The sequence below is a fragment of the Mesocricetus auratus genome, unplaced genomic scaffold (assembly GCF_017639785.1).
Source record: "Mesocricetus auratus isolate SY011 unplaced genomic scaffold, BCM_Maur_2.0 Super-Scaffold_4256, whole genome shotgun sequence".
NCBI classification, from domain to species: Eukaryota; Metazoa; Chordata; class Mammalia; order Rodentia; family Cricetidae; genus Mesocricetus; species Mesocricetus auratus.
In genome coordinates this window covers 131,192,673-131,219,047 of record NW_024429182.1, presented here as the reverse complement: position 1 = coordinate 131,219,047, position 26,375 = coordinate 131,192,673, and the positions used below count along the sequence as shown (strand labels likewise).

Here is a 26,375-nt window from a genome sequence, read left to right as displayed (position 1 = left end):
TTTTTTTAAGACAGGGTTTCTCTGTGTAGCTTTGGAACCTGTCCTGGAACTCACTTTGTAGACCAGGCTGGCCTCGAATTCACAGAGACCCACCCACCTCTACCTCCCCAAGTGCTGGAATTAGGGGCTTGCACTACCACCACCTGGTTTATGTGATGCATTCTTTCATGCTGCATTTGTTTAACTCTGTGAAGCTGTGTTACTTTGCCCAACTACAGGTTGGCCTATTTTCATAGGAACTCAACCCTCCCATTTATGAGTCATCCATACAGTGATCACTGAAGAGCATCTGTAGCCTTCCTCACCGATAAGTAATCCTGCTGGAGTTCTAAGTGCAGGATCAAGGATTTGGGGGTACAAAGTTGTGGTAGAATAAGCACAGGCTCTAGGTTCTGCAATCCCCAACACACACAAGAAGAGTCATGGGCAAAGTTGAAATGTCCCCAAGACCAGTTCTAGGTTCTCCTGACACTTGGAAGTCCAGGGCATGACCACACAGCATAACAGTGTGTCTGTGCACGTGCACGTATGTGTGTACACACACACACACACACACACACGCACAATTTTTTGACTGACTTCTGAAACAATGATTATCCAAACCTGTTTGTTAAACTCAATGTAGGTGGAAAATCAAGAGAAAACTGCTCCACAGCCTTCAGTCCTTCAACCCATTATATTTGAAAGACATGAACTTATTCTGCGCAAACACTTCTCTTGTCAAATATTTTTCCCAAGTCATGCAGGTCACATGAACTGCGTTCAACTCTACACAGGACACTAATCCTGGTGAGCAGAGTGGACTGAGTGACATGAAAGGATCCAAGGGTGGTGAGGGTCAGATTCCTTACTCCTGGACACCAGAAAGTTAAGAGAGCTAGGAAGGGATCCTGAGGTGAAGAATTGATGTGAGGACGTAAGGCCATCAAGTGCATGCAACACATGTACACCCTCTCACACACTGGCACACACACATATACAGAAACACACACACACACATGAACATATGTATACACACATTCACACACACAGGCACACACAATACACCCTCTCACACACTGGCACACACACATATACAGAAACACACACACACATGAACACATGTATACACACATTCACACACACAGGCACACACACATACACCCTCTCACACACTGGCACACACACATATACAGAAACACACACACACATGAACATATGTATACACACATTCACACACACAGGCACACACAATACACCCTCTCACACACTGGCGCACACACATATACAGAAACACACACACATCAACACATGTATACACACATTCACACACACAGGCACACACACATACAGAAAAACACACATGAACACACGTATACACACATTCACACAGACACACACACACACGAATACAGCCTCACATATACAAAGTACACACTTAGACACTGCATATACACATGCATATACACAGAAATACACACACATTCACACACATAGAGCTGAGATGATTCCCCTTGTGTATCTGCATCTTTGTATGTTCCCTGTTTGTTAAGACAGCAAAGTGAGCACAGCAAACCTCCACATCTTAGCTGCAAGTGACATCCTCTGTTACAAGGGACTGGAGCCTGCTTCAGTCAGGTGGTATTCACGACTGAGCACTAAAAGCCCAGACTGGGCTTGGGGCACCTTATGCAGAAGACAGAGGGGTATTCAAAGATGGAGGAGGCATGACAAGGAACCAAGTCTGCATGAGCTCCACAAACTAAGTCCAGTAAAAATCTAAGCACTAGGGAGGCAGAGGCAGGCAGATCTCTGTGAGTTTGAGGCCAGCCTGGTGTACAGAGTGAGTTCCAGAACAGCCAGGGCTACACAGAGAAACCCAGTCTCAAGACACCAAAAAGGAAAATTTAATGATAGCAATAGTTTATAACTCACTGAACAAGGTAAGGCTCTACAGAGCCATAAAGAAATAAATGGGTGGGATCCCACTAACATGGGCAATTTTGTGTATCAGTTTTAAAATAAATAAATAAATTTAGTGAAAGAGAAAGACAAATGAGAGCTGAGGAGACAGCTCACTGGGTAAAATGCTTGTTGCACAAACATGAAGACCTGAATTTGAATCCCTGTCACACAATAAAAACCCAGGCATGGAATTGTACCTGTAATCCCAGAGGTGGAGAAGCAGAGTCCGGAGGATCTCAGGGGCTAACTAGCCAGTCTAACCAGTGAGCTCTGGGGCCAGTGACAGACCCTGTCTAACCAGTGAGCTCTGGCGCCAGTGAGAGACCCTGTCTAACCAGTGAGCTCTGGGGCCGGTGACAGACCCTGTCTAACCAGTGAGCTCTGGGGCCGGTGACAGACCCTGTCTAACCAGTGAGCTCTGGGGCCGGTGACAGACCCTGTCTAACCAGTGAGCTCTGGGGCCGGTGACAGACCCTGTCTAACCAGTGAGCTCTGGGGCCGGTGACAGACCCTGTCTAACCAGTGAGCTCTGGGGCCAGTGACAGACCCTGTCTAACCAGTGAGCTCTGGGGCCGGTGACAGACCCTGTCTAACCAATGAGCTCTGGGGCCAGTGACAGACCCTGTCTAACCAGTGAGCTCTGGGGCCGGTGAGAGACCCTGTCTAACCAGTGAGCTCTGGGGCCGGTGACAGACCCTGTCTCAAAAGTAAGGTGAAAAGTAAAGAAAAAGATACTTGATGCCAACTTCTGGACTCCGCAGGCAACTACACAAGTGTGCACACCTGCTCACACTTGCACGCATACACAAAACAAAAATTAGTCAATTCATTAACACATACATTCATAAATGAAGGTAAAATAAACAAATGAGGGAATTTCTTCTTTTCACACACACAATGGTGGCAGAAGGAAAGAAATGGAGAAGTCATGGTTTGGGAACCACCTCCATGTGTTGACAGAGGCAGCAGCATCTCAGAGACTGAGACAGGAGGGTGGACATTTGGTGAGAAATACAGGCATTGTCTTAGACTATCTCTCTATGAAATTTTCCCCAGTTACAAGAGGAAGCATGGTGAACTAAAGGGGAAAAGGTGTATACACACATTCACACAGGCACACACACATACACACTCTCATACACACACACACACATGAACACATGTATACACACATTCACACACACATACACACTCTCATACACACACACATGAACACATGTATACACACATTCACACACACATACACACTCTCATACACACACATTCACACAGGCACACACACACATATGAACACAGCCTCACGTATACAAAGTACACACTCATACACTGCATATACACAGAAGGGAGGGGCATAGCGCAGCATGACCAGACAGCAAGCACAGTGAAAACCTCCTAGTGGACCCGGGACTTCATGCACTGCCTGGCCTGATGTAGGGACCCAGGCTCTTTGTCTGCTGAGGAATACTGGGCAGACACAAAGAAGACTCTTTCAGATGGTCAAGACATGAAGAACAGTGAAAAGACGATCACTGGGGATGGCGGAATGGCTCAGTAGAAAATGGTGCTTGCCACCAAGCCTGATCACATGAGTTCAACCCTTGAATCACACAATGGAAGGAGAGAACTGACTCCCAAAAGTTGTCCTTTGGCTTCAGCCTGGGCACCGTGGCATGTGCAAACCACCAGCCCCAGCACGGATAAATGACTCACTGTCATTTTTAAACCAGCTGGCTTTTATTTCCATTCTCAGTGCCCTTCAAAGCTGATTGCCAAGAGGCCATTTAGTAACTTAACTACATCCGTGATGGACAAACATTCACACTGAGTGAGCCCTACTGAGCCCTTAACACTACATAAACTACTGCAAAGCAATCTAGTTTTATGACACATCCTCAGTCTTGGAGGAGGTGGAGGAAAGTGTACTCAGAAGTTGTAATAGTAGACACTGTAAGCCTGGATGACAAAACAAGGACACCCAGGAATGAGGGAAGACTTGGGATAAATCTGTCCTGAACAGACATGGGCTCACAGAGCTAAAGGAAAACCTACTGCAGCCATAATAACTCTTTGTGTTAGGGCTACCTGGCCACACTTCCCCTGAAGTACATTACATACTTTTTTGACTTTTCTTTTCTTTTTTTTTTTTTTTTTTTGGTTTTTCGAGACAGGGTTTCGCTGTGGCTTTGGAGGCTGTCCTGGAATTCGCTTGGTAGACCAGGCTGGTCTCGAACTCACAGTGATCTGCCTGCCTCTGCCTCCCGAGTGCTGGGATTAAAGGCGTGCGCCACCAACGCCCGGCCTTTTTTGACTTTTCAAACTGAACACAATCTGGTCATATTCTCAAAAATTTTAATTATGTACATCAAACTCATGCAATATAAAATTTAATAAAGCCATATTTTGTGAGCAAGTCTGAATTTATAAGGGCTTTTGAGATTAAAAAAGTATCAAGAACTCAGCAGACTGAGTGAACATCCATACTACTTATGACTCGGCAGCACCACTGGCCCATGCTTTCTGACTTCTATGAGAGAATCAGTCTCACAATGACACGGATCTGAACATATGCAGAGGCCTCAGAAATGTATCTATTTCATGAAGTGGCATGACACAAATTACAGTTTACCCCTTTTATGATTTAGCTTTTATGGTCTGGTCCATATAAGTCACATTCATAGGTGGACCAGATGCACTAGTCACCATTGACGGTTCTGTGTCCTCCTTCCTGGGTGCTCCCTCAGCCAAAAGCACTGGTATCTGAGCAATATTCATTTGTCCCTATCCAAACAGGCATTTCAGGCTTAACTACTATTGTAGCTATTATTCACAGATCTTCAGGCTTTTCTTTTGGTCAAAGGACCCAGCTAAGCACGATAGATCAGCAGTCACAGGCTGGTCCAAGAAAGTAACCACTGAGGCAGAGCTGGGAAGGAGAACTTTCTGTGACGTGAGGCCTGGACTGCTGTCAGGACTTCCTATGGAACCTAAACAGACAGTGCTGTGTCAAGCGCTGTAAGAAAATGAACGTGGCCTACAAACCGGGTGAGCTCTGAAGATCGCCCACCACTAACATCCAAGAATGTGAGATACTAAGTGTCCTTATTATTGGTAAGGCTTGGGTCAGCCTTCTGCTACTTGGAAGCAGAGGCATTCTTGCTGTCTTGCAACGTGAAAAGCCTGGTCCACTGTGAGGGCAGAAGCTAGCCTAATGTCATCTACTACACCCACCTACAGCTGAAAATGATCCCACGGTCCCTACCTCTGCAGTCTCTGCCACCTCCATCACCACCATCGCCGAAGCCTCTGCTGCCTTCACCATCTGCTGCTCTCTCTCCAGCCTCTTCTACCTCTTACTCCACTGCAGTGCTGGTGCCTCTGCCAGCACTCCCACCTTTTCTACTGCCGTGTGACCCTGTGCCTACAGCCTCTTTTTCTATCGCCACCTCCATCTTTGCCGTTATTACCGACACCACCTATATTACACCTCCACCACTCCATCCCCTGCCGCCAGCTCCATCTTCACTGCCCCCATCTCAGACTAATTGGATTGTTGCTTTCATTTATCATCTAGAAAACTCTGTGTTTCCTTTTCTGTTGGTAGAAAACTGGAGGAGGAAATCAAGGGTTACAAAGGAAGAAGAACACAGCCTAGGCTTACGCTCCAGAGTAGCTTCCGCACAAAGAGAAGGAATAGTCATCCAATGGCTCTGTTCCCTATTTCAGATTTTTAGGGAGGAAATCTGATCAAGAAGAGATGGGAAATTTCAAGTAAAGCATGCCCCCCTTAAATTCTTCACATATTTGGAATCCAGGAGAAAGCAGAGGGTGCAGAAGTGGAAATGCAGACTGGTCCTTTTGGATAGGAGATGACTCCAGAGAGAATGGAGTAGCTAAGGATGTCAGCAATCCAAAAGCAAACACTCAGTACTCATACTGTGGCCCTCCAGCCCTCCACGCCCTCAAGCCCAGCATCCATGAGCTTAAGGATGCAGAAAACCAAGGATACACAAGTCTTTATAAAAACTGGCATAGCATAATCCTACATACACTCTTCTGTAGCCAGGTATGGAGGCACACACCTTTTAGCCCAGTACTTGGGAAGCAGAGGCAGGTGGATATCTATGAGTTTGAGACTAGCCTATTATACACAGCAAGCTCCAGGCCAGCCAAGGTTGTATAGTAAGAAGCTATCTCAAAAGAAAAAGAAAAAAAGAAGAAAATGTACAGTACAGACTCGAGTGTTTTTTTTTTCCAAATACTTTTGACCTACAGTTGGCTGAATTAGAGGAAACCAAATACACAGACAACAGGGCTATTTATCACTCTAGCATCCCAGGAGAGAAAAACCATTTAGCCATTAAAATGTTGAAATAAAAAATCAGGTCTTCCAGGAAAACACATCTAGTGAATACACTTGCTCAGTTCCGGTCTGGCCTGGCAAAATTGTACCCAGTATCTCCAGACACAGTGTCAAGAACCAGGAAGATTGGGTGGACTCTAGGCCCCTCAGCACACTAGGATGCTGATCAATTATGCTACAGGGTTTACAGAATGAACTAGAAAGCCAGTCCCACTTAATCCCCACAGAGAAAGCTGAGACAATTGCTTCTCCCCAGGAGTGGAATGGCACCAATCAGATTCTGGGATGAAGGCCAGGTCTCAGCTGGATCCCCAGGCTTCTGGGCCAGGAACCAGACCTTGAGACTTGGTAATGGGGCCCTCATTCTAGCTGCCCTTGGTGTGTTCTCTGAGCGCAGTGTAAGATGCAATTCTTCCTTATACAGATTTGGAGAAGTTACCAATCAAATGTAAAAATAAGATAGACTATGAACTAAATTTTTCTTTCTATTTCTTGCATGTTGATTTTGGTTTCTCTGGGTAGCACTACCAGTCCTGGATTGTCTATAGACCAGGCTGGCCTGGAACTCAGAGATTCTTGGGCCTCTGACTCCCGAGTGCTAGGATTGAAGATGTACACCACCACGCCCAGATTCTGTTTAATCTCAACAGGCACAGCATGCATATATTTAGCATTTTTATAAATCTTAAAAATGGTATGTAGCTGGGCATTGGTGGCGGATGCCTTTAATCCCAGCACTCAGGAGACAGAGGCAGGTGGATCTCTGTGAGTTTGAGGCCAGCCTGGTCTACAAAAATGAGTTCCACAAGAGCCACAGCTACACAGTGAAGCCCTATCTTGAAAAACGAAGAGGAAAAAAAAAAGACAAAACCTTTGGCTTTTGTGAATTTAGAACACTGACAACAAAAATACCTATAATTGTTTCCTGGAATAAGGCTTATCTGATCCTAGCCAACTGTCCATGTGGCATTCTCTGAGATCTTTACCAGATACCCTCCCTTTAGGCTTTGTGGCTCAGAGCTGGGCAGAAGTTTCCTGAGATAAAGTCTTCCACCTTGGAAGGTTGGTTAGTAAGACACAAGATGTGCTAAAGGGGTTAAAACATTCCATCCTGCGGAAACTTCATCAAGCTCTACACAGCTTCAGGAAGTCCCTGAAATTCACCAGATACACTATGTCCCTCCCTCCTCAAGCATATATAAGCTGTAAGATTTGCTGAGAGACACTCTCACAAGACAAGCTGCCTGGAAGACCAGCCTGAAAGAGACAGTCTCCAACCCGCTGAGCTGCCTGCAATTTGTACAGGGACAATTATATTTTAGCTCCACGCCAAAGATGCCATGTACTCATGTGTACTTAGACATTATAGTATTAAGTTCCAAGTGTTATGGTAGAAAGTGAAAGCAGCCAAGCTATTAAACTCTTGGTTTATTTTTAAAAAATATTTATTGTTTTCTTACAAATGGAACAAATTTACTTTAAGACATGTAAGAATCGACAAATGTTCAAAGAATGATATAAGTCACTGCTCATGAATATGAAAAGAAAGAAAATAAATTCAAACTGTGAAAGACTCCAATTTATTACAGTCACAAGCTTTTGTTACTACATCCCCACACAGGAAAAGAGATGAAATCACATGAGTCAAAGTCTGCCATCCTTCAGCACAGAGTTAGAAGCACAAAGCCAAGTGCACACACCAGGACACGGCCATTCACAGGATGGCTTTTTCTGGTCTTGTAACATCAGTGTCACAATGCCTGATCTTCTGGGAGGCTCTGCCCTCTCACTTCTAATGTGAAATCACATAGCCAATATTTTCCAGAAGAAGAAAACTTGCAGAGGACAAGTACTCAGAGGTGGTTCTATTTTCTTCCTTTCTTGACCATCAGAAGACAAGGGCCAAATTAGTAACTTAAGACGTCATTAAGAATTATAGGGAAGTCGGGCGGTGGTGGCGCACGCCTTTAATCCCAGCACTCGAGGCAGAGGCAGGCGGATCTCTGTGAGTTCAAGGCTGGGCTTGACCTACAGCCTCAAAAACAATAGAGAGAAACCCTGTCTCGTAAAAACCAAAAAAAAAAAAAAAAAAAAAAAAGGATTACAGGGAAAAATAACTATATTTGAGGCCAGTTTTCATGACCATTCAAATACGCATCTGTATTTGTGGGAAACAGCCCCAACATGAAAACCCAAGGTTTTGTGAGCATTGGCACAATATCCTAAAGCAGTGGTTCTCAACCTTCCTAACTCTGCGACCTTTTAATACAGTTCCTCATGATCCCCAACCACAAAATCATTTTGGTTGCTAATTCATTGTGATTTTGTTACTGTCATGAATCATAACGTAAATATTTTGCGAGACAGAGGTTTGCCAAAGGGGTTGAAAACCACTGTTCTAAGGGGTAAACCTCAAATTTGACTCCGCAGGACAAGTTATAACCAGTATAAATTCACTACAATATTAAATATAATCACCTTCAAACTCTGCATAAAAATGTTTATGAAGCATAAATGAATGTATTTAGATTTGGGGCCAATTCCCAGGGTATCTCATTTATGGATATGCAAATATGCCAAGATCCAAAACCATGCCCACACTGGATCCTGAGCATGTCAGGGAAGTGACCAGCAGCATGAGGAATCCCTGGTCCCCACACCGTCACATTTTAAGAAGGAGCAACCTCTTTCTTAACCAGAGTGATTGCTTAAGCGAGGAAACAGAGTTTACCAGGTACCAAATGCACCAGCTAACGGATCACACACTGGCAGCAATGATGCAGAACACCACAGGAGAGAGCCAGCACCATCTCCATCCTCCTCTTAAACACCAGCATGCAATTCAGATCTGTGTCTCACCGCATGCCAAAGCACATTTACATTTTCTGCAGTCTCCCTCACGGTTAGAAACTCGGGTGCCATTTCCCAATTTATTCGTTAATGTTTTCTTACCAGCAACATTTCATATTAGCATGTCTCGGGTCATAGAAAGGGTTCGAGAGTAATTTTAAGTAAGATAAATGAAACAATAGTATATGAGAAATAATTACTAAAACTAAACACATTTTTAAGACAAGATTTATTTATTCTATGTATATGAGTGCCCTATCTGCATGTAGGACTTTATGCCAGAAGATGGTTGTGAGCCACCATGTGGTTGCTGGGAATTGAACTTATGACCTCTGGATGAGCAGCCAATGCTCTTAACCATCTCTCCAGCCCCAAAACTATAACAAAATTTAAAAGCATAAAATGAATACAACATTCATGTTTACTGAGCACCTGTTTCCATTAATGCCATATATGCCAAAATACAGGGTTCAGTGTCACAGGTGAAACTCTTATTCCATTTTGGTATACTTTATGGGACAACAGTCAGTGGCACTTTTATAATTGGGAGCTTTTCCAGTCGGAACCCAAAAGGAAGAAGTGGGACCTCTATCATACTCCTAAATATCCAAGAGCCTGCCAATGAGTCCCTGATGCAGACTATTCTATTTTTTTCCTTTATAACATTATAGCATCTCTTTTAGTTGAATGGAACCTAAAAATGCTGGTGTTCCTCCAAAACAAGGGAATCCACTAGGTGAAAAATCTGTCATGTGTCTAGAAAGAAATATGACGATCAATGTTGGTCCCTTAAAACAGGAAGCAGCACCCTTAACAGAACTGAGGAAACTGTGTTAACCGGATGCTCACGTTGCCGCTCAACTGAACACAAACTTGTGATTGTCATAGAAATTTACATTGATATTCTATTCCACCTTTCCCCCCTTTCATTTTTTTGTGTGATGTGCACGTGTGTGTGTGTGTGTGTGTGTGTGTGTGTGTGTCTATTCTGCATTCATGGGGGCACAGCTGTGTGTGGGTGGGCGTGCACATGTGGGGCCGGAGGTTGACATCAGGAGTCATGAGTCATGAATGAATCTTCCACTTCACTCAGTGAGGCAGTCTCTAAATCAGCTCCAGAACTCACTGATATGGCCGGCCATGCTCTGGGGTCCCGTTTTGCTCTTCAGAGGCTGAGGATGGCATAACACTGACATGTGTCCCGGGGATCTGAATTCTGGTTTCAGGCTTGTGTGGCAGGTACATTAACCACTGAGTCATCCTCCCAGCCCCTCAATTTAATTTTGTTTTGATAGTTCAGGACTTTTGTCTTTGCAGCGGAATCTTCATTATGGACCATTTATTATAAAGGTTTCAGACACATACTAGTTAGAAAAGCATTCTCACTGGTAACCTGTCAGGTATGCCATTTTAAGACTAGAATACCACAGAACAAGCTTGTTGCAGTTTTATGAAAATACAACAGCAAAATTGTCATCTTTCTTGAAAAGTAAAAGCATACACAGTCCACTTACAGTGAGTTCACAGAAGTCGATACTGTCAAGGCTCTTGCTTCGATGTAGTCTCCCTTTAATTCGTCTTAGAGAGGGTTTCCCTTGGCTCACGCCGGAAGTAGCACCATTAGGGTTTTCAGAGGACGGAGTTACCCTGCAAGAAAGGGGGGGGGGATGCTTAAAGAGACAGGTTTACAGGCGAACATGTTTCTACTTGCAGGAAAATGCCACTCTCCCCCCAACCCCCAGGATGCACACTCTATCCAATACTATTTCTTAGCGTATGACTGGTTGAGAAATTATCTTGACAGAATTCAAATACTGCAGAATTGATATCCAAGAGAGGTCGACTCTACAACAACCCAAGAAACAGCTCAGAGCAAGCTGATGTTTCCTGGGCAACTCGCAGGCATCTGCTTCCCTCTGCAGTGATTTATGGAGCACTTAGTCCAGTGCCTGGCACATTTGGGACGAGTCAGCTGTCACCGAGCACATGCGCAGACAGTGCTAAGCAGGCGCTCGTTAAGCACAGACAAGACTTTACTTAAACATACCTTATGCGTTTAAACACGAGAGTCAAGACTTAATTCAGTATGATCCCAGGGTTAGAAAAACAGAGATTTAAAAAACCCAAAACCCAAACTTCAGCATCCACAGAATGTTCATATGTGAAAATGCAGGGCTGCCAGGCACTGAGTCACTGCTGGCAGTAGTATGAGTAAGCTGGCTAGAGAAGGTGCCCAGCCTGCAGGGACGTGGCCCCCTGGTGTTGGACAGAGACATAAGCCAGACACAGCAATGGGCTATGGGTTATGGAAGCCGTTTTCCTTAAATTATGAGGGTATCTCCTATTGTAATACAGTCCAAATTCACACGCTACAAACCTTTGTGACATACTTAAATTTTTACACTTCAAATGCTATCTGAAAGGACACGTCTTCAATGTGTCTCTTCTTAAAAAGGCACACAGGCTGGAGTGTTAGCAAATATTTAAATAGTTTTAATTTGCTACATAGATTAGGATGGCCCAAAACTCAGCCTCCTCCTGCCTGAGCATCTTTTTCTGGGGCTGGTATTATAGGCATGCATCACTCTGTCTGATTCTACTAGAAAAATAAATTTGCTTTCTTCCTTGGTAAGACAGTGAATATCAAAAAGCAGTCTAAGAACACCTGTAATTTAGAATGAAGGGAATACACATATTTAGATATTTAAAAAGTGCAGAACTATGTGAAAATGTAAAGTGTAAGCTTTCCTTTCTCCTTATCTCAAACCTCCACCTCTCTTCTAAACACACCACGATCCCTAGTTCTTTACACAATCTTCCAAGCATGGGTACATGTTTATTGTTTTTTGTGCTCTTTTTTCTTTCCCCTCTTATGGTTTTTCAAGACATGGTTTCTCTGTGTTAACAATCCTGGCAGTCCTGTAACTGGCTTTGTAGAAAAGGCTGGACTTGAACTCAGAGATCCACCTGTCTCTGTCTCCTAATGCTCATATTCAACACTTGCCAAAATTAAATCAAGAACAGATAAGCAATTTAAATACACCTATAACTCCTAAGGAAATAGAAGCAGTCGTCAAAAGTCTCCCAACCAAAAAAAAAAAAAAAAAAAAAGAAAGAAAAAAAAAAAAAAGAAAAAAGCCCAGGTCCAGATGGCCTCAGTGCCGAATTCTACCAGAAATTCAAAGAACGGCTTATACCGCTTCTCAAAGTTTTCCATGCAATAGAAACAGAAGGGTCTTTGCCAAACTCTTTTTACGAGGCTTCAATAACCTTGATACCCAAGCCACACAAAGATACAACTAAGAAAGAGAACTTCAGACCAATATCCCTCATGAACATTTGATGCAAAAATACTCAATTAAACACTGGCAAATTGGATCCAAGAACACATCAGAGAAATCATCCACTATGATCAAGTAGGTTTCATTCCAGGGATGCAGGGATGGTTCAACATATGAAAATCCATCAATGTAATCCACCATACTTTAGTGATATTTTTGTGACAATTTCTCCCAGCCATGTTTTAATATTTACCTTTTTCTAGTTTTTCTTTTTTGTGTGCCTGTATTTTCAATCTTCAAAAGTTTTTTTTTCTTTTTCTTAGGCTGTACCTCTAACCCCTGAAATAAAGTAATGTGTGTTTCTTTTTTACCCAATCTGAGACCACGTGTCTTCTGAGATGGTATGAGTCCATTTGAACTTTAAGTGGGTACTAACCTATTTAGATGCATTCCTGCCACCTTGTCTTAGGGGTTTTCATGCAAATATTTCCTTCTTTATTTTTCTGCTTAATCAGTATCAATGGGCTTCCTCTGACCCCATCTCCCTTGGGACTTCATTCTGTTTCCAAGTAGTAATAGTTTAAAGTTACATTAGGGAGACTGCTGTAGAATAACCCTTCTGAACACCGTGTTGCTCTCATTGTTAATAAAAAGCGGATTGGCCAATAGCTAGGCAGGATTTTCAGGGCAGAGAGAATGCTGGGAAGGAGGTGGAGTGAGGGGAGTCGGGAAGAAGCAATATGGGAAGTTCATAGATGAGGTAAATTAACCTTAGGACAACACAAAGAGTAACAGAAATGGGTTAATTTGTCAGAGCTGGCTTGAGACAAGCTTACACTACCTGCATGGTTGTTTGGGGGAGCTGATCGGCAGTCTAGACTGAAAACTCTGCTTGCAGGCAACTCTTAACACTAGCTAGTTAACTGAAAACACACGTGCATGAACATACTCACATACATGCACGCATGCAGGGAGCTGGAGTCCCTGTAGACATTACAATCTGCAGACACTCAATTCACTTACAGAAAATAATGAAATATTTGTGCATAATTTATGTGCACTTTCCATGCATTTGAAATCATTCTGCATTACTTATAACACTGAGTACAATGCAGATGTCATGCAAAGAATTGTAATGCTGTGTTCTTTGGGGAATAATTACCAAAAAATAGCATATTTTTTACCCACAGCTGGTAGAACCTGAGAATATGAAACCTGGTGTTTTAAGGGCTGGCTGTAAATAGTTAAACTCACCCTTTCTACCAACAGCAGGTTCGCCAGTAATTTCGCATCCTCCTCTGCGGTAAGTGGCCTTACACCTCCTCACTCCCTTCTTAGTGCTTCCACACCCCCGAACTCTCCCCACTCAGGGAGGCTGGCAGGCTTCCTAACCGATAGCCCCTGCTTGGGTCTCTTTCTTTTTATTTAACACACTTTATTTCTTCCAGTTTTTATTTCTCATTTCATTTTACATTCCAACCACAGTTCTCCCTTTCACACCTCTTTCTACCTACCTCATCTCCTCCCATAACTCCTTGCCTCCTCCTACCCTCCCTCACCTCCCCCTTAGTCCACCTCCAGTCTACTTCTCCTCACAGGTAAGGGCTCCCATGAAGAGTCAACACAGTCTGGTACAATAGGTTGGGGCAGAGCCCAATCCCTATCCCATGCATTAAGGCTGAGCATGCCATCCCACCATAGGGAACGGGCTCCAACACCTGCTTGGGTCTCTTTAGCTTACTCCTCCAGTATTTGTTCTGTCAATTCGTTTGTCAGTTTGCCACTCTCTTTCTGATAGATGAGCACGTGTCAAGACCTAATCACTGCAATGTCCTTTTCTGCACTTTCTCCAAATCACCATGTCCATCCAGTGTCTTCTCTCTCCTCAAGGACTTGGTAATCCCGGGACTCCTGGGATACTTCTATTTGTACCAGGGCGTACATGCCCGCTGTAGTATTCATATTGTGCCTGCCTTCGGTGACTCTGACAGAGACACAGACGTGCTGCTGGGAGGTCTGTGAAAACATCTTGGGTCAAGGGATTTGGCAGAGCCTCGGAGACAGAGGCATCTCTCCAGCACAGCACCCACGGACTGCTTTAGGAAGGAAGGAAGCAGCATCTGTTACCTACTGCCACAGAGATGGTGAAGAGCCACCAACCCAGGACATCATGTTAACTAACACTGAAGTGCTCCAGATCTCCCCCCACTCTGAACCTGGGTTCTCCCTGAAGCCAGACACCCCAGTGGTGTCCTGGACAGTGGTTCTACAAGCCTTTCTTCTTGGTACAGTGACCTCATTTTCTAAGTACATGTCAAAATTCTCAGAAACTGTATTCACAGAGGGCGTTGTTTACTCAGATTGTCATTAATCCAGTTTTAGTAAACGTTTAAATTTTTGATGAATTTCCACTAAGTCCTCCTTCCAGTTCAGTGCCCAAAGCACAGATGCGATGACGTCATGTTCAGGATTCTCAACACACAAAGACGCACATCGTACCGCTCCATTGTCTTCTCTGCAGTCAAAGTCCTTCCCAGAACAATGAAGAGCGCTACTCACAGGGAAATGTTTCAGGACACTGGGATGGGCAAGGACTTTCTTGGACCAAACCTCAAAAGCACAGGAAATCAAACAAAACATAAACAGATGGGATTACATCAAACTAAACGACGTGTGTACAAGAAAGGAAACAACCAATAGCAAAGGGGCAGTCTACGGAAGGGAGAAAAGAGTTACCATCCAAAGTATACGAGGAGCCCCCAAAGCTCAACAGTCAAAAGAATGGCCAGTTGCATGCCATGGGTGACTGTATCTCACAGCTCCTTAAACTGTGGATCAGAATCCACATGGGGTCATATAACTGAATATGTGGGTCATGGGAAACTTGACAACAACAAGAAGTTTCTGTTCAGGCAATAGCCAAAACTTGATGCAAAATCAAAAGTAATGTCTCAGGCGGCGCTTGCCTGGGTTGTATTATGACTTCACTACAGTGTTGTGAGCACTGTGTGTCCTGAACATACAAACTTAGACAGCTGCGCCATGATGTGAGGTAACACTGGGGAGGGCCACTGGCACACCAGCTCAGATTCAAGACCACCACATACTATGCATTGCACATTTTACTAGACATGTTTTCATTACAGACACGTCTTCATTACAGATATCAAAGACAGTATTTTCCTGCTGTCAATTTTAACATGTAAATATCAAATTACCATATCTTAGGATTGTATGGTGTTAGAATATTTGGTTTTAAAAATTGCAGGATGAACAGGTATGGTGGCACGTGTCTTTAATCTCAGTGCTCAGGAGGCAGAGGCAGGCAGATCTCTGTGAGTTCCAGGCCAGCCTGGTCTACAGAGCAAGTTAGTTCCAGGACAACCAGGGCTACGTAGAGAGACCCTGTCTCAAAAAAAAAAAGCAATAAATAAAAAAAATTGTTCTTAAGTTTCTGACTTGAGTTTAATTAACAATGTTAAATAAATTTTGGCTTGGGATTAAGACAGACTTTGTAACAATTTCTGGCATGGCCCTAAGCATACTTGTATCATTTTCTATTCCATATTTACTCTCAGGATTGATGTCTGATTATCAAATCAAGATTCTGACAGCTATAAAACATGATGAAGGTGCTGTGTCATGCAGGATGAATTTTCAGCCAAGATTGAATTCTTTGTGTAAAATAAACAAGCATATCCCTCTCACTAGAATGCAAACTGGCTTCAGCCTAATAAAAAACAAAACTATATGTATATTAAGTAATTGTTTTAAGATAATTTTTACATGTCTTAGTTAGGCTGTCTATTGCTGCAACAAACACCATGACCAAAAAGCAAGTTGGAGAAAAGGGTTCATTCAGTTTACACTTCAACATTGCTGGCATCATCAAAGGAAATCAGGGCAGGAACTCAGATAGGGCAGGAACCTGGAGAAAGGAGCTGATGCAGAGGCGATGGAGGGAGGCTACGTACCGTGTGACTCCCCATGGCTTGCTCAGCCTGCTTTCTTATTGAACCCAGGACCACCAGCCCAGGGATGGCAACACCGACAATGGTCTGGACTCTCCCCATTGATCACTAAATGAGAAAGTTCCCCATAGCTGATCAATCTAAAATCAGTCTCCCTCCTCCATCCTCCCTCAGTCCTCTTTCCATTCTCCCTCCATCCTCCCTTCCTTTTACAAGCCTGGTATTGTGAAGGTCAACTTAGTAACTCAGACTCTGAGCACAGGTCCAGGAATCCTCAGAGGGGCAGTTTTTGTAGACAGGGAAGCATGGTTAGGAATGTAGGTCTAAGCACCTTATATAGTTTACCTTAAATCAAAGGGAAATTAATAGTTAACTTACAAGAAAGTTGTTCTTTACCACATTTTAAATTTCATTAGTTAAAAAACTAAGAGTGTTGTCTCAGGAAGAGTACCATACCAGACTCCAGACTCAGCTGTAGCAGGACAGCTGAACTCACTGTAATTAGACAGGAGAAAGGTGGGATGGAATGACACAGGGTCACATCCTTGACATGAGCTCCGAGTAGCAGTGTGACTTTGGGCAACAGTTTAAATCCCTCCAAATCTCAGTTTCTTGCTGGGTTTGGTGCATGGAAGGCTGAGGCAGGGGGATTGCTTTGAGTTTGAGGCCAGCCTAGTAACCCTATTCCTGGAAGCTGGCTCCCGTTGGCTGTACTAACCGACATGGTTAGGCTAGGCTGTGATCTATGGTGCAGGCTCCACTATTTTGGCTGCTGAGGAGGGGCAGAAAGCATGTATCCTCCTCTTCCTGGGCTTGAAGCATGAAGCATCAGCTTCATAGAGAGGCTCTCATTTGGGGACTATCTGGCTCCTACCCAGACATTATCAACAGCCCAGTAAACTGTTTACCATTTCCTTCTAGTTCCTTGTGTGAGTGATCTCCTGGCTGAGGACATCAGGGAAAAGTAAACACCAATCTTGTCCTATCAATCATGTCACACCTGAAGTCCCAAACCCCTGGCTGGCTGTTGGCTGCTGTCCAAATCCAGTCTGCTAAACTTCTGATGTGGGCCAGTGAAGCTCCGTTCCCCCAGGAGACTCACATTTCACTCGTCTAAGAGGCACAGCGATGCAGGACACCTCCTGACATCCTTCACTGTCCCTCCCAGACCCTCCCCTCAGCTGGAATGTCTTTCTGCTCCCCATCCTGGAGGCTAAATGTGTCCGGGAGTCTTTGGCTTTCGTTCAGTACGTGTGCAAATTAGGAGCTCTGCTCACTGCCATTTCCAACTACGCCCCACGCAGTCCAAACAACTCGAGCTCTTCTGCTTCATCCCTTTCCAATTTCCAGTGTAAAAGAATTTAGTAACAACAAAGAATTGGGCCAAATAAACAAACAAGATGGTAAAAATGAAGTGGTTACATAAGAAGAAAAATCATCCACAAGGTTAACCCCTCCACAAGATATTAATTTAGGTGTGGAAGAGAAGTCTCAGCAGTGAAGTGCGTTTGCTGCTCTGGCAGAGGACCTGGGTTTGGTTCCCAGCCCCCACCTGGTGGTTCACAGTCATCCATATCTCCAGTTCCAGAGAATCCCAAACCTTCTGACTTCCACAGATACTATGCATGCACACAGTACACATACCTACACGCGGACAAAATACTAAGACATGTAAAAACAAGCAGACCTAAAAATTAAAGATATTAATTTAAAAATACTAGCAACAGACAGCTATAATCAACTCAAAGGCGACGGCAGTGAGTGACAGTGCAGCACTGCTTGCCCCAAGGGGAGCTGTAACAAAGTGTGGGGACAGGAGGCTGGGGGCTCAGGACAGAAGGACGGCTTTTTAAAGGGCACTGCCCTTGCTAGGATAGTCTACTAAAGGCAGTAAAGGACTGGTGACATGGCTTACCCAGTAAACCAACTGGACACAGCTGGGTTCAATCCCAGGAACCCTGGTAGAAAGAAAGAACTGACTCCTGCAAGCCGTTCTCTGACCTCCACACATCACACACTCACACACACACACACACACACACACACACACACACACACACACAATACATGTCATTAAAATATTTTTTAAAGATAGTAAACTTTCCTCATAGTTATCAGACTGGAGAAGTCCCCAATGACTCATGTAGTCATTAATAGTGACCATTTGATACATCTGTGAAAAGGACTTATATATATATATATATATATATATATATATATATAGTTGTCTTTAATTTGCTCACTTTAAAACCGTGCCAAAGTCCCTATTGCTGAAGACACAGTGCACTTCAGTCAGGGCCCAGAGACCCCGAGCTAGAACTGTTCCAAATGTCCCCTCCCTAATGACTAGCTTTCATGGTGTAGAAGGCAGTATGCAATTCCAAAGAAGGGGGATAACCAAGAGTCCCACCCAGCTATAATGTCTACCAACCACATCAATGGCCAGCACAGTGTGGGAACCTGAAGGGTGCGGTAGTGGCATGCGACCTTGGTAGTAACCAAAAACTTAAAACCTACTCATGGTTACTGGAAGAGAATCTACAACCATTAATCTACTAAACCAGCACAAACCCTAACAATAATCTATAAACGTTTGTCCTAATACCCACATCTAAGTATAGTCTTCACCTCCCCATCAAAGAAAAGTCTTTTTTCAGTAGGTAGAGACTAGTATATAAACCACAACCAATCAAAATGCAGACTTGGAGAGCCCAGTCTGAATGGAGGTATCTACAAGATACCCTTGCACTTAAGTCTGGGGGAACACTGTAGAGAAGGGGGCAGAAAGAGCCCAAGGATCAGGGAGTTTGCTGTGAGACTGTACTATCAGAAGCTACACCCATGAAGCCTCACCAACATGGCTGGCCAAATGTGAGCCGAGCAAACATGACACCAATCAACGGACAGGGAAAAAGTCCTCAAGGCTTCAATCCTACACAAAGAACCATGGACAGCTGAGGAAAGCTGGGAGCAGAAGAGATGGTCTTCCTTGGGGAAGAGCACGCATTGGCTGTCCAGTGCCAAATGGTCAGTCCTGAAAACACACATGTATGCGACATATTCAGACCAAACAGGTTATATGTAGGAACATGCATGTATATACATATATGCAGTCAATAACAGCAGAAAAAGAGGACATGCACGTGGAGGAGAGTGGGCAAGGGCACATGGGAGGGTTTGGATGGAGGAAAGGGAAGGGAGAAATGGTGTAATTACACGCACCAGAAGTAAAATTTAAAAAAAAACTATGAACAAGAACTTGGATTTTGATCCTTCATGTTCCTGCAGAAGACCTTGGTGACCCAAGAGTGTACCATGAACAATCCCTAGAAAAAGAATATTCTACAAGGTATTCCTTGGTTTCTTTGTATCTATTCTCAGCCATTCTCTTCTTCCCATGCTGTATTCTTCCTGCCCAATTGCCTTTTTAACCCCAATAACCACCGTGACACTGGTGTCTAGGCAAGCTAATGACTCTGTTTGTAAAATGAAAACACGGCACCTACAGAGGTGCTTCAGCAAAGTGACAGGATTCTTGGGAAGCAGTTCCACTGGGTCTGCAGGGAGTACCTTAAACAGAGGCTCTTCCCATCTTCTGTCATGGGGAGGCTGCCTGAAAGAGTGCACTGAGACTATGTAACTTCCAACAACCAATGAAATACGTGAGCACATTCTCAGACGTATGCTTAAAGTGCACTGGCTGTGTCCCTCCCTCAGGTCAGTGCAAGCACTCCTAAAAGCAGCGGGGAAAAAAACTCAGACTATGGAAAACAAAATCATCCTGAAAACATTTGCTACATTTCACATAAAAATAGATCAGGGTAATTATTATTTGGGCCTGTGGAAGAATTTCATCTTCTTTAGAAAAAATAGTGTCGGCAAATGTAATCAAGTTGAAGTTCTTGAGATGAGAGCATTCTGGATTACCCAGGTGGGCCCTGAATCCAGTGATGAATGTCTGTAAGGGACAGAGGAAGGGATGAGGGACACAGAGGAAAAGGCCACGTGCAAATAGAGCCAGAGATTGGAGTGACATGGCCATTGAGAACACCTGGGTCATCAGAAATAGGAAAGACAAGGGAGGATCCACTCGGAGCCGTCCAGGACCTGTACACTTTGACTTGGGGCTCCTGACCTCCAGAGCTGTCAAAGGACAGTCGTCTGTTCTCAGAGTCCTAGGAAATACAGTGGGCACCTGAAGGTGGTCCCCAAAGAAAAGCAGCTAGGCACACAAACATACTTCTGTTCAGAGCAGGGCTAACAGGCCACAAGGGTTCCAAAGCTATTGTGTTAAGCAGTTTTCAGTCTCTGTGACAAACACCCGGAGAAAGCAACCTCAAAGGCAGGAATCTTCTTCGGATGATTTATTTCAGAGGTATTTAGTCTGTGTGTTTGACTCACCACTCCTGGGCTTATGTGCAGAAACATCATTATGAGACAGAAGAAAGCTTCCCACCACATTGTGAGGAGAGAATAAAAAGAGGCAGACAGAGAGAGAGGCTGGGGTCAAGGTAAAGCCCCCCCCAAGGATATACCACAGTGACATCCTTCAATTCATCATCCACTCTTCGCTCTCAAAGTTTCTATCACTTTCCAATAATTCCTTCAAATGGTAAGTCTGACAATAGGTGAGTCCACGGATGGGATCAGAGACTTTACAATCCAATCACCTTCAGCAGCTGGGCTGAGCAGGCCTTCAACAATGTTCGGGGTGGGGCACTTTATACCCAAACCATAACAACAGCAATGATTTTGAACAGACCACTGGAAACATTCCCACATCCTGTTTCTAGGATATAAGAGAAAGGGATGAGCTGGGAAGAGGTCCCTCCAATGGAAGGCTGTTTGTTTTGGTTTCCACTTTCAACGGTGCACAAATACAATGCTTCCTAAAACATACAAAATCAATGCAGACAAACAGAAGGGCACCCCACAAAGAAAATCTGAGAGCCACAAACACCCAAAGGAGACAGAGTGTGGAACAAAGCATGAGATCACTGCACTCTGTCCTTCACGCCGGCATAAGCTTTGCAAGCACGAGGTCTTTTCACACAGATCGTAACTATTGGGGAAGAGGTGACAACAGGGAGCTACATTTTCATAAACATCTTGGCACAATTCTTCATGTATGCAAATTTTCATAGTACAAACTCACATGTAAGTGGGCAGGCGCTGGTGCCTTCCAAGGTTTGACTATGCTGCTGGAATCTGCTGGGGGATCTCACCTACCCTCTGGAGGGGAGACTAGTGTTCTCCCAATGCAACACACGCTCCTGGCAATTGCTACAAGATCCTGACAAAATGAAATGCTATCCAGAAGAAAATTTCAGAGGAAAAATTAGATACATGAATTGGGCAGCATAATATACTTAATTAAAAGAGTGGTAGGACAGTAAGATGGCACTGTTTCCACATGGCCTATTCCTCTGTGTCCCTTGCCTTCTCTTTTGCCCTTACAGACACTCATTAATGGATTCAGGGCCCACCTGGACAAGACACTCTCTTCTCAAGAGCCAAGCCTGATGACATGAATTTGATCCATGGGTTCCAAACGTGGAAGGAGAGAATCCATTCACACATGTGCTATGGTACACACACTCACACCCGGCCCCCATCATACACTAAATAAATAAACAGAAAAAGAAGAATTATGCATCTGTTCTGAGAAGTGTCACCCACGCCAGAATTTTTTGTATCTTATATTCTTCAGTTTGCCACTGTAAAAATGAGATGAGTCGAAGCTAGCATTAAATGGGAACTGAATTTTTAAAAAACATGGAGAAGTTGATATGAAATGTAGCAGCTTTTTGTGGGCCATTTCTTAGTAAGATGGTTTTTAACCCAGGCTCTGATTCACTCTTGGCCTCCAATGTGAATTGCTGGAGTACAAAAATTACCTGGATTTTATTTCCTTGAGTCCTGTCTTCATGGACTCTGTCATCTGGGGACTGTCTCTTTAGAGCAGCCCTCCAAGTGATGGAAGAGAATAAATCTCTTCAAACATTGGTGTCCATGCCTAGCTAGCAGCTTCTCAATTAGTCCACAACAAGCACCAAGAAAATGATTGCTTTAAACTTCCCCTAGCCATGCCTGATTAAGAATTCACTTACTAGGCCGGGGATGTACCTGAGTGGTTAGACATCTTGCTAGCATCTGAGGTTCTAGGCTTGATTTCCAGAACGGCTCCAAAGAATTCATATATTTATTCAGCTAATATTTACTGGGGCCAGAGCATGTTTGTAAGGGATTTGGCAGTGGATTAAATAAAGAAAACCCCTCCTCTGTGTAATTTATATTCTTGCAAGAGACAGAGAATCTATGTGAAAAGCAGCAAGATACATAGTTTGTTTCATCAGTTAAATACATAGAAGAAATGTAGGCTGGGGTACCTGGTGGTGTTGACATATTTTCTCCCTGTATACCATCAATTTGGCCAAGAGTGACCTATTTGTTTTTCGACTGTGTGTGTGTGTGTGTCCAAGCCTGATGAGCTCTTGGAGGCAAGCATCTTTACCCAATGAGCCATCCTGCCAGTTTTTGTTGTCATTGTTTATAGGGTCTTGGGTTGGACTTGAACTCATGATCTTCCTGCCTCAGCTTTCCATGTGATGGAATTATAGAGTCTCACCACCCTACTCTGCCTAAGAATGATCCATTCCTCATTTATTTGCTAAAAAATATCATCTTCCACAGACATTTTTATTTTTCAGTGCTTGGGCTCAAGCACAGGTTGTTGCATGTGTTAGGACTTTAATCTACTGCTGAGCCACACACCCTTTTCCAAAGGACACATCCCCTTACCCCCCATTTTTTTTAGACCTGGTTTTTCTGTACAGCCTGGTTGCCCTGGAACTTGCTCTTGTAGACCAGGCTGACCTTGAACTGAGAGAGCGACCTGCCTCTGCCTCCCAAGTGCTGGGATTAAAGGCGCACTCCAGTACTGCCAGGCCACCAAGGACACATCTTAATCCAACTGTTGCCAGGCTTACCAGTCTAGCTTTTTTTTTTTTTTTTGACGAGACAGGGTTTCTCTATATTGTTTTGGAGGCTGTCGGTCCAGCCCGGCCTCGAACTCACAGAGATCCACCTGCCTCTGCCTCCCGAGTGCTGGGATTAAAGGCGTGGGCCACCACCGCCTGGCTACCAGTCTAGCTTTTTATGAGCTGCCCTTGACTGGCTAGCAAGTGTAGATGTCTTTTTCAAAATAAGTTTGTCTTTAACAAATGGGGAGGCTAACATTCCCTAAGTGTGTGTTGCTTGCCCAGGCACAGCAGTAGGAACAGGCTGAGTTGACATCAGAGCTGATCTGTGTAACATCATAAGAGAGATAACGAGAGTCTCGGCTTACCCAAGGAGAAACAGGGATGGCAATAACTTGCTGAAGGTCACACTGTAAGTGGCACAGGGGAAATTTGGACACAATTATAGTCTTCCCTTCACTATTGACTACTATTGGAATTCTTTTTCTTTTTTTAACCTCGATTGACCAACCCTTGTAGACTTCAAAGCATTGTTTCAGGTTTTCTATAGCAGAAGTTACTTCTCCACTTCACAAAAGCAGCCTTACTTCAGATTTTTCTACTTAGGATTGCATTACCCTATAGCCAATATAGTTGAACAGCTAAATAAAATATTCACATCCTACAATGAGCACTGACTACTAATTTTCAAATTAAAAAGGTTATTGGCTCTCACAATTACTGGTTCCCAACCCCTGTCTCCACCCCACTACTTTTCCTTTCTTGTTTCTTTTGTGGTTGAATCTTAAGCCTGTATCTCCAGCCAATGGAATGCCCAGGTGTCAATGAGATCCCATGCGACATATTTAGATGCTAATACAACATGCAACCTACAGTATAAACGACTGTGTGAACCAGATCTGGATAATTCCTAGACATTTTCACTTAGTGGTGTTCTTTTCAATTACCTCGATAACAGCTTCCTGGTCGGAGGAAGCAGATATCGTGTAGATAAAATGACAATCCTCGACAAAACGATGGTAACATCACAACTTCCTCCCCTTAGCGTGGGAACGGCTCATCTTTTACTATGCGCCCAACAGCAGGTGCATTCGGGGAAATAACAGAAGACGCACCAACATGGACCAATGGATTGCAGGACTAGGTCGCGGTCTGCGGCAAAGCTTGGCGTGCAATTCCCAGCCAGTAGCACTCGCCAGCGCCCAGGGGAAGGAGAGCCCGAGCGAGGCCGGGATGCGGGGCGCGGGGTCCCAGCCGCTCCCTCCCCGCGCGCTCTCGGAGTCGCCTGCAGGAGCGCGGCGCGCGGCCCGGACGCTGGGCGATGGCTGCTCCGCCGGCTCTGCGCGCCCCACCGCTGCCAGGCCCCGCGCCTCCGCCCTGCTCCCGTGCCCCTGTCCCCTGTCCACGCGAACCGGCCCTGCCCCCGGCGCCCCTGTCTCTGTCCGCGCGCCTCTGGTATCCCCATTCCCTTTTCTGCGCGCCCCAGCCCGGAGTCCTTACCATAGCTTCCTTTTGAGCGGCAGGAGGCTGCCACGGTTGGACGGGGTGACGCCGATGGCCATCTGCAGCACCGTCAGGTATTTCTGGTACTTCATCTTGTCCCCGCTCCGCTCGCGGGCAGGGCCCCGCCGCCGCCGCCGCCGCCGCAGACACAGCCCCTCCAAGCGCCGCATAGATCAGCTCTGGGCCATCCGCCGCCCCGCCGCGCGCCCCGCTCCAGCTCCTGCCGCCGTGCGTGGCCCGCTCGCGCCGCCGTGCGTGGCCCGGTACCGCCGCCGTGCGCGCCCTCCGCCTGCTCTCCACCGCCCCGCGCGAGCTCGGCACCGCTGAGTACCGGCGGGCGCGGCCTGGAGGCGGCGCTAAGCGAGTCTTGCAACGCGCAGGTCCACACCCCACGTGCCTCAGTTTCCCCAGGGGCTGGCAGCTCATTTTCAGTCGATTACGGGCCGTAAAGAATCTCAGAGCAGGGGAAAAAATGTATATAATTACCATTTCGTGGTTTGTCTCTTAAGTGTTTTGTTTTCTGTCCTGATGTGATTGAGGATTTTATATTTCTTCACGGCGTGTTGCGTATATGTTAGACATACACGGGAGGGAGGCACAATTCTCACGCACGTGGTAGTTCTGGATAGTGGAAATGCTGGAGTCAGGCAAAAGGACCTCAATAATCAGTTGTGAAAAGTTGAGTTTGTTCCATGACCTTTAAACTTATTGTGGGACTAATGTATAGGGAAAAGAAAAAAGTAGACAACGGATGCATTTCACACTATGATTTAAAATATTACAAATATTAAGAATTAAAAGTAACATATTCAGGCTACACGCCTGGAGTCCTCACTGTTGGATAGGGTTGTCCTGAGAACACCCGAAGGGGGTGGAGCTGACCAGAGAGTTCAGTAGGTCAAGTGCTTGCTGCAGAATCGTGAGGACCTGAGTTCCACCCCAGCATCCTTGTCAGCCAGTCTCGTCAAATCAGTGTCCAGCCGTCTAATGAGGAAGATGCTTGATAACTACCTCTGACCCCGCATGGTTCCCACACACATGTACACACACAAAAGGCACAGTTGACCCTTGGTTGGCCTCAAGGGCACGGTGCACCCACACAACCTCTTTCCTGTACTTCGGCAAACTGTCACATTAGGATCCTATCGGCGGCGTTTTATCAGTCGGGCTTCCACCACGCAGGGTCTCACGGGTCCTTTCACATAGTTTGGGCTTTGTCCATCACATTTCCTCTACGATGTCCTCATTCTTTTTGTCACAGCATTTATGCTGGTTATTTTTTTCCCTAGTTAACCCAAGTTAAAGGCACCTGCGAAGAAGGAACCCCAACTGAGGAACTGCCTCCACCCGACTGGCCTGTGGGCATGTCCGTGTGGGCATTTTCTTGAGTAGGGATGGCTATTGACAGCAGGCTGATCAAGCCACGAGGAGCAAGGCAGTCAGCAGCACTCTTCTCTGGCTTCTGCCTCAGTTCCTGTCTCCAGGT

The 26,375-nt window shown here is 44.9% G+C and overlaps 1 protein-coding gene across 10 annotated transcripts in view; it reads right to left on the bottom strand.

The window, feature by feature from the left end:
* Tjp1 (tight junction protein 1) overlaps nucleotides 1-25,074 on the bottom strand; it is a 241,058-nt gene extending 215,984 nt beyond the window's left edge. For all 10 annotated transcript variants that reach the window (XM_013123893.3, XM_013123894.3, XM_013123896.3 and 7 more), the window contains exons 1-2: nucleotides 24,887-25,074; nucleotides 10,669-10,801 (exon numbers count right to left, since the gene is read on the bottom strand). In XM_013123893.3, the coding sequence (XP_012979347.3) occupies nucleotides 10,669-10,801; nucleotides 24,887-25,059 (306 nt within the window). In that variant the 5' untranslated portion in view covers nucleotides 25,060-25,074. The remainder of the gene's footprint in view (nucleotides 1-10,668; nucleotides 10,802-24,886) is intronic.
* Nucleotides 25,075-26,375: the final 1,301 nt, after the last annotated feature.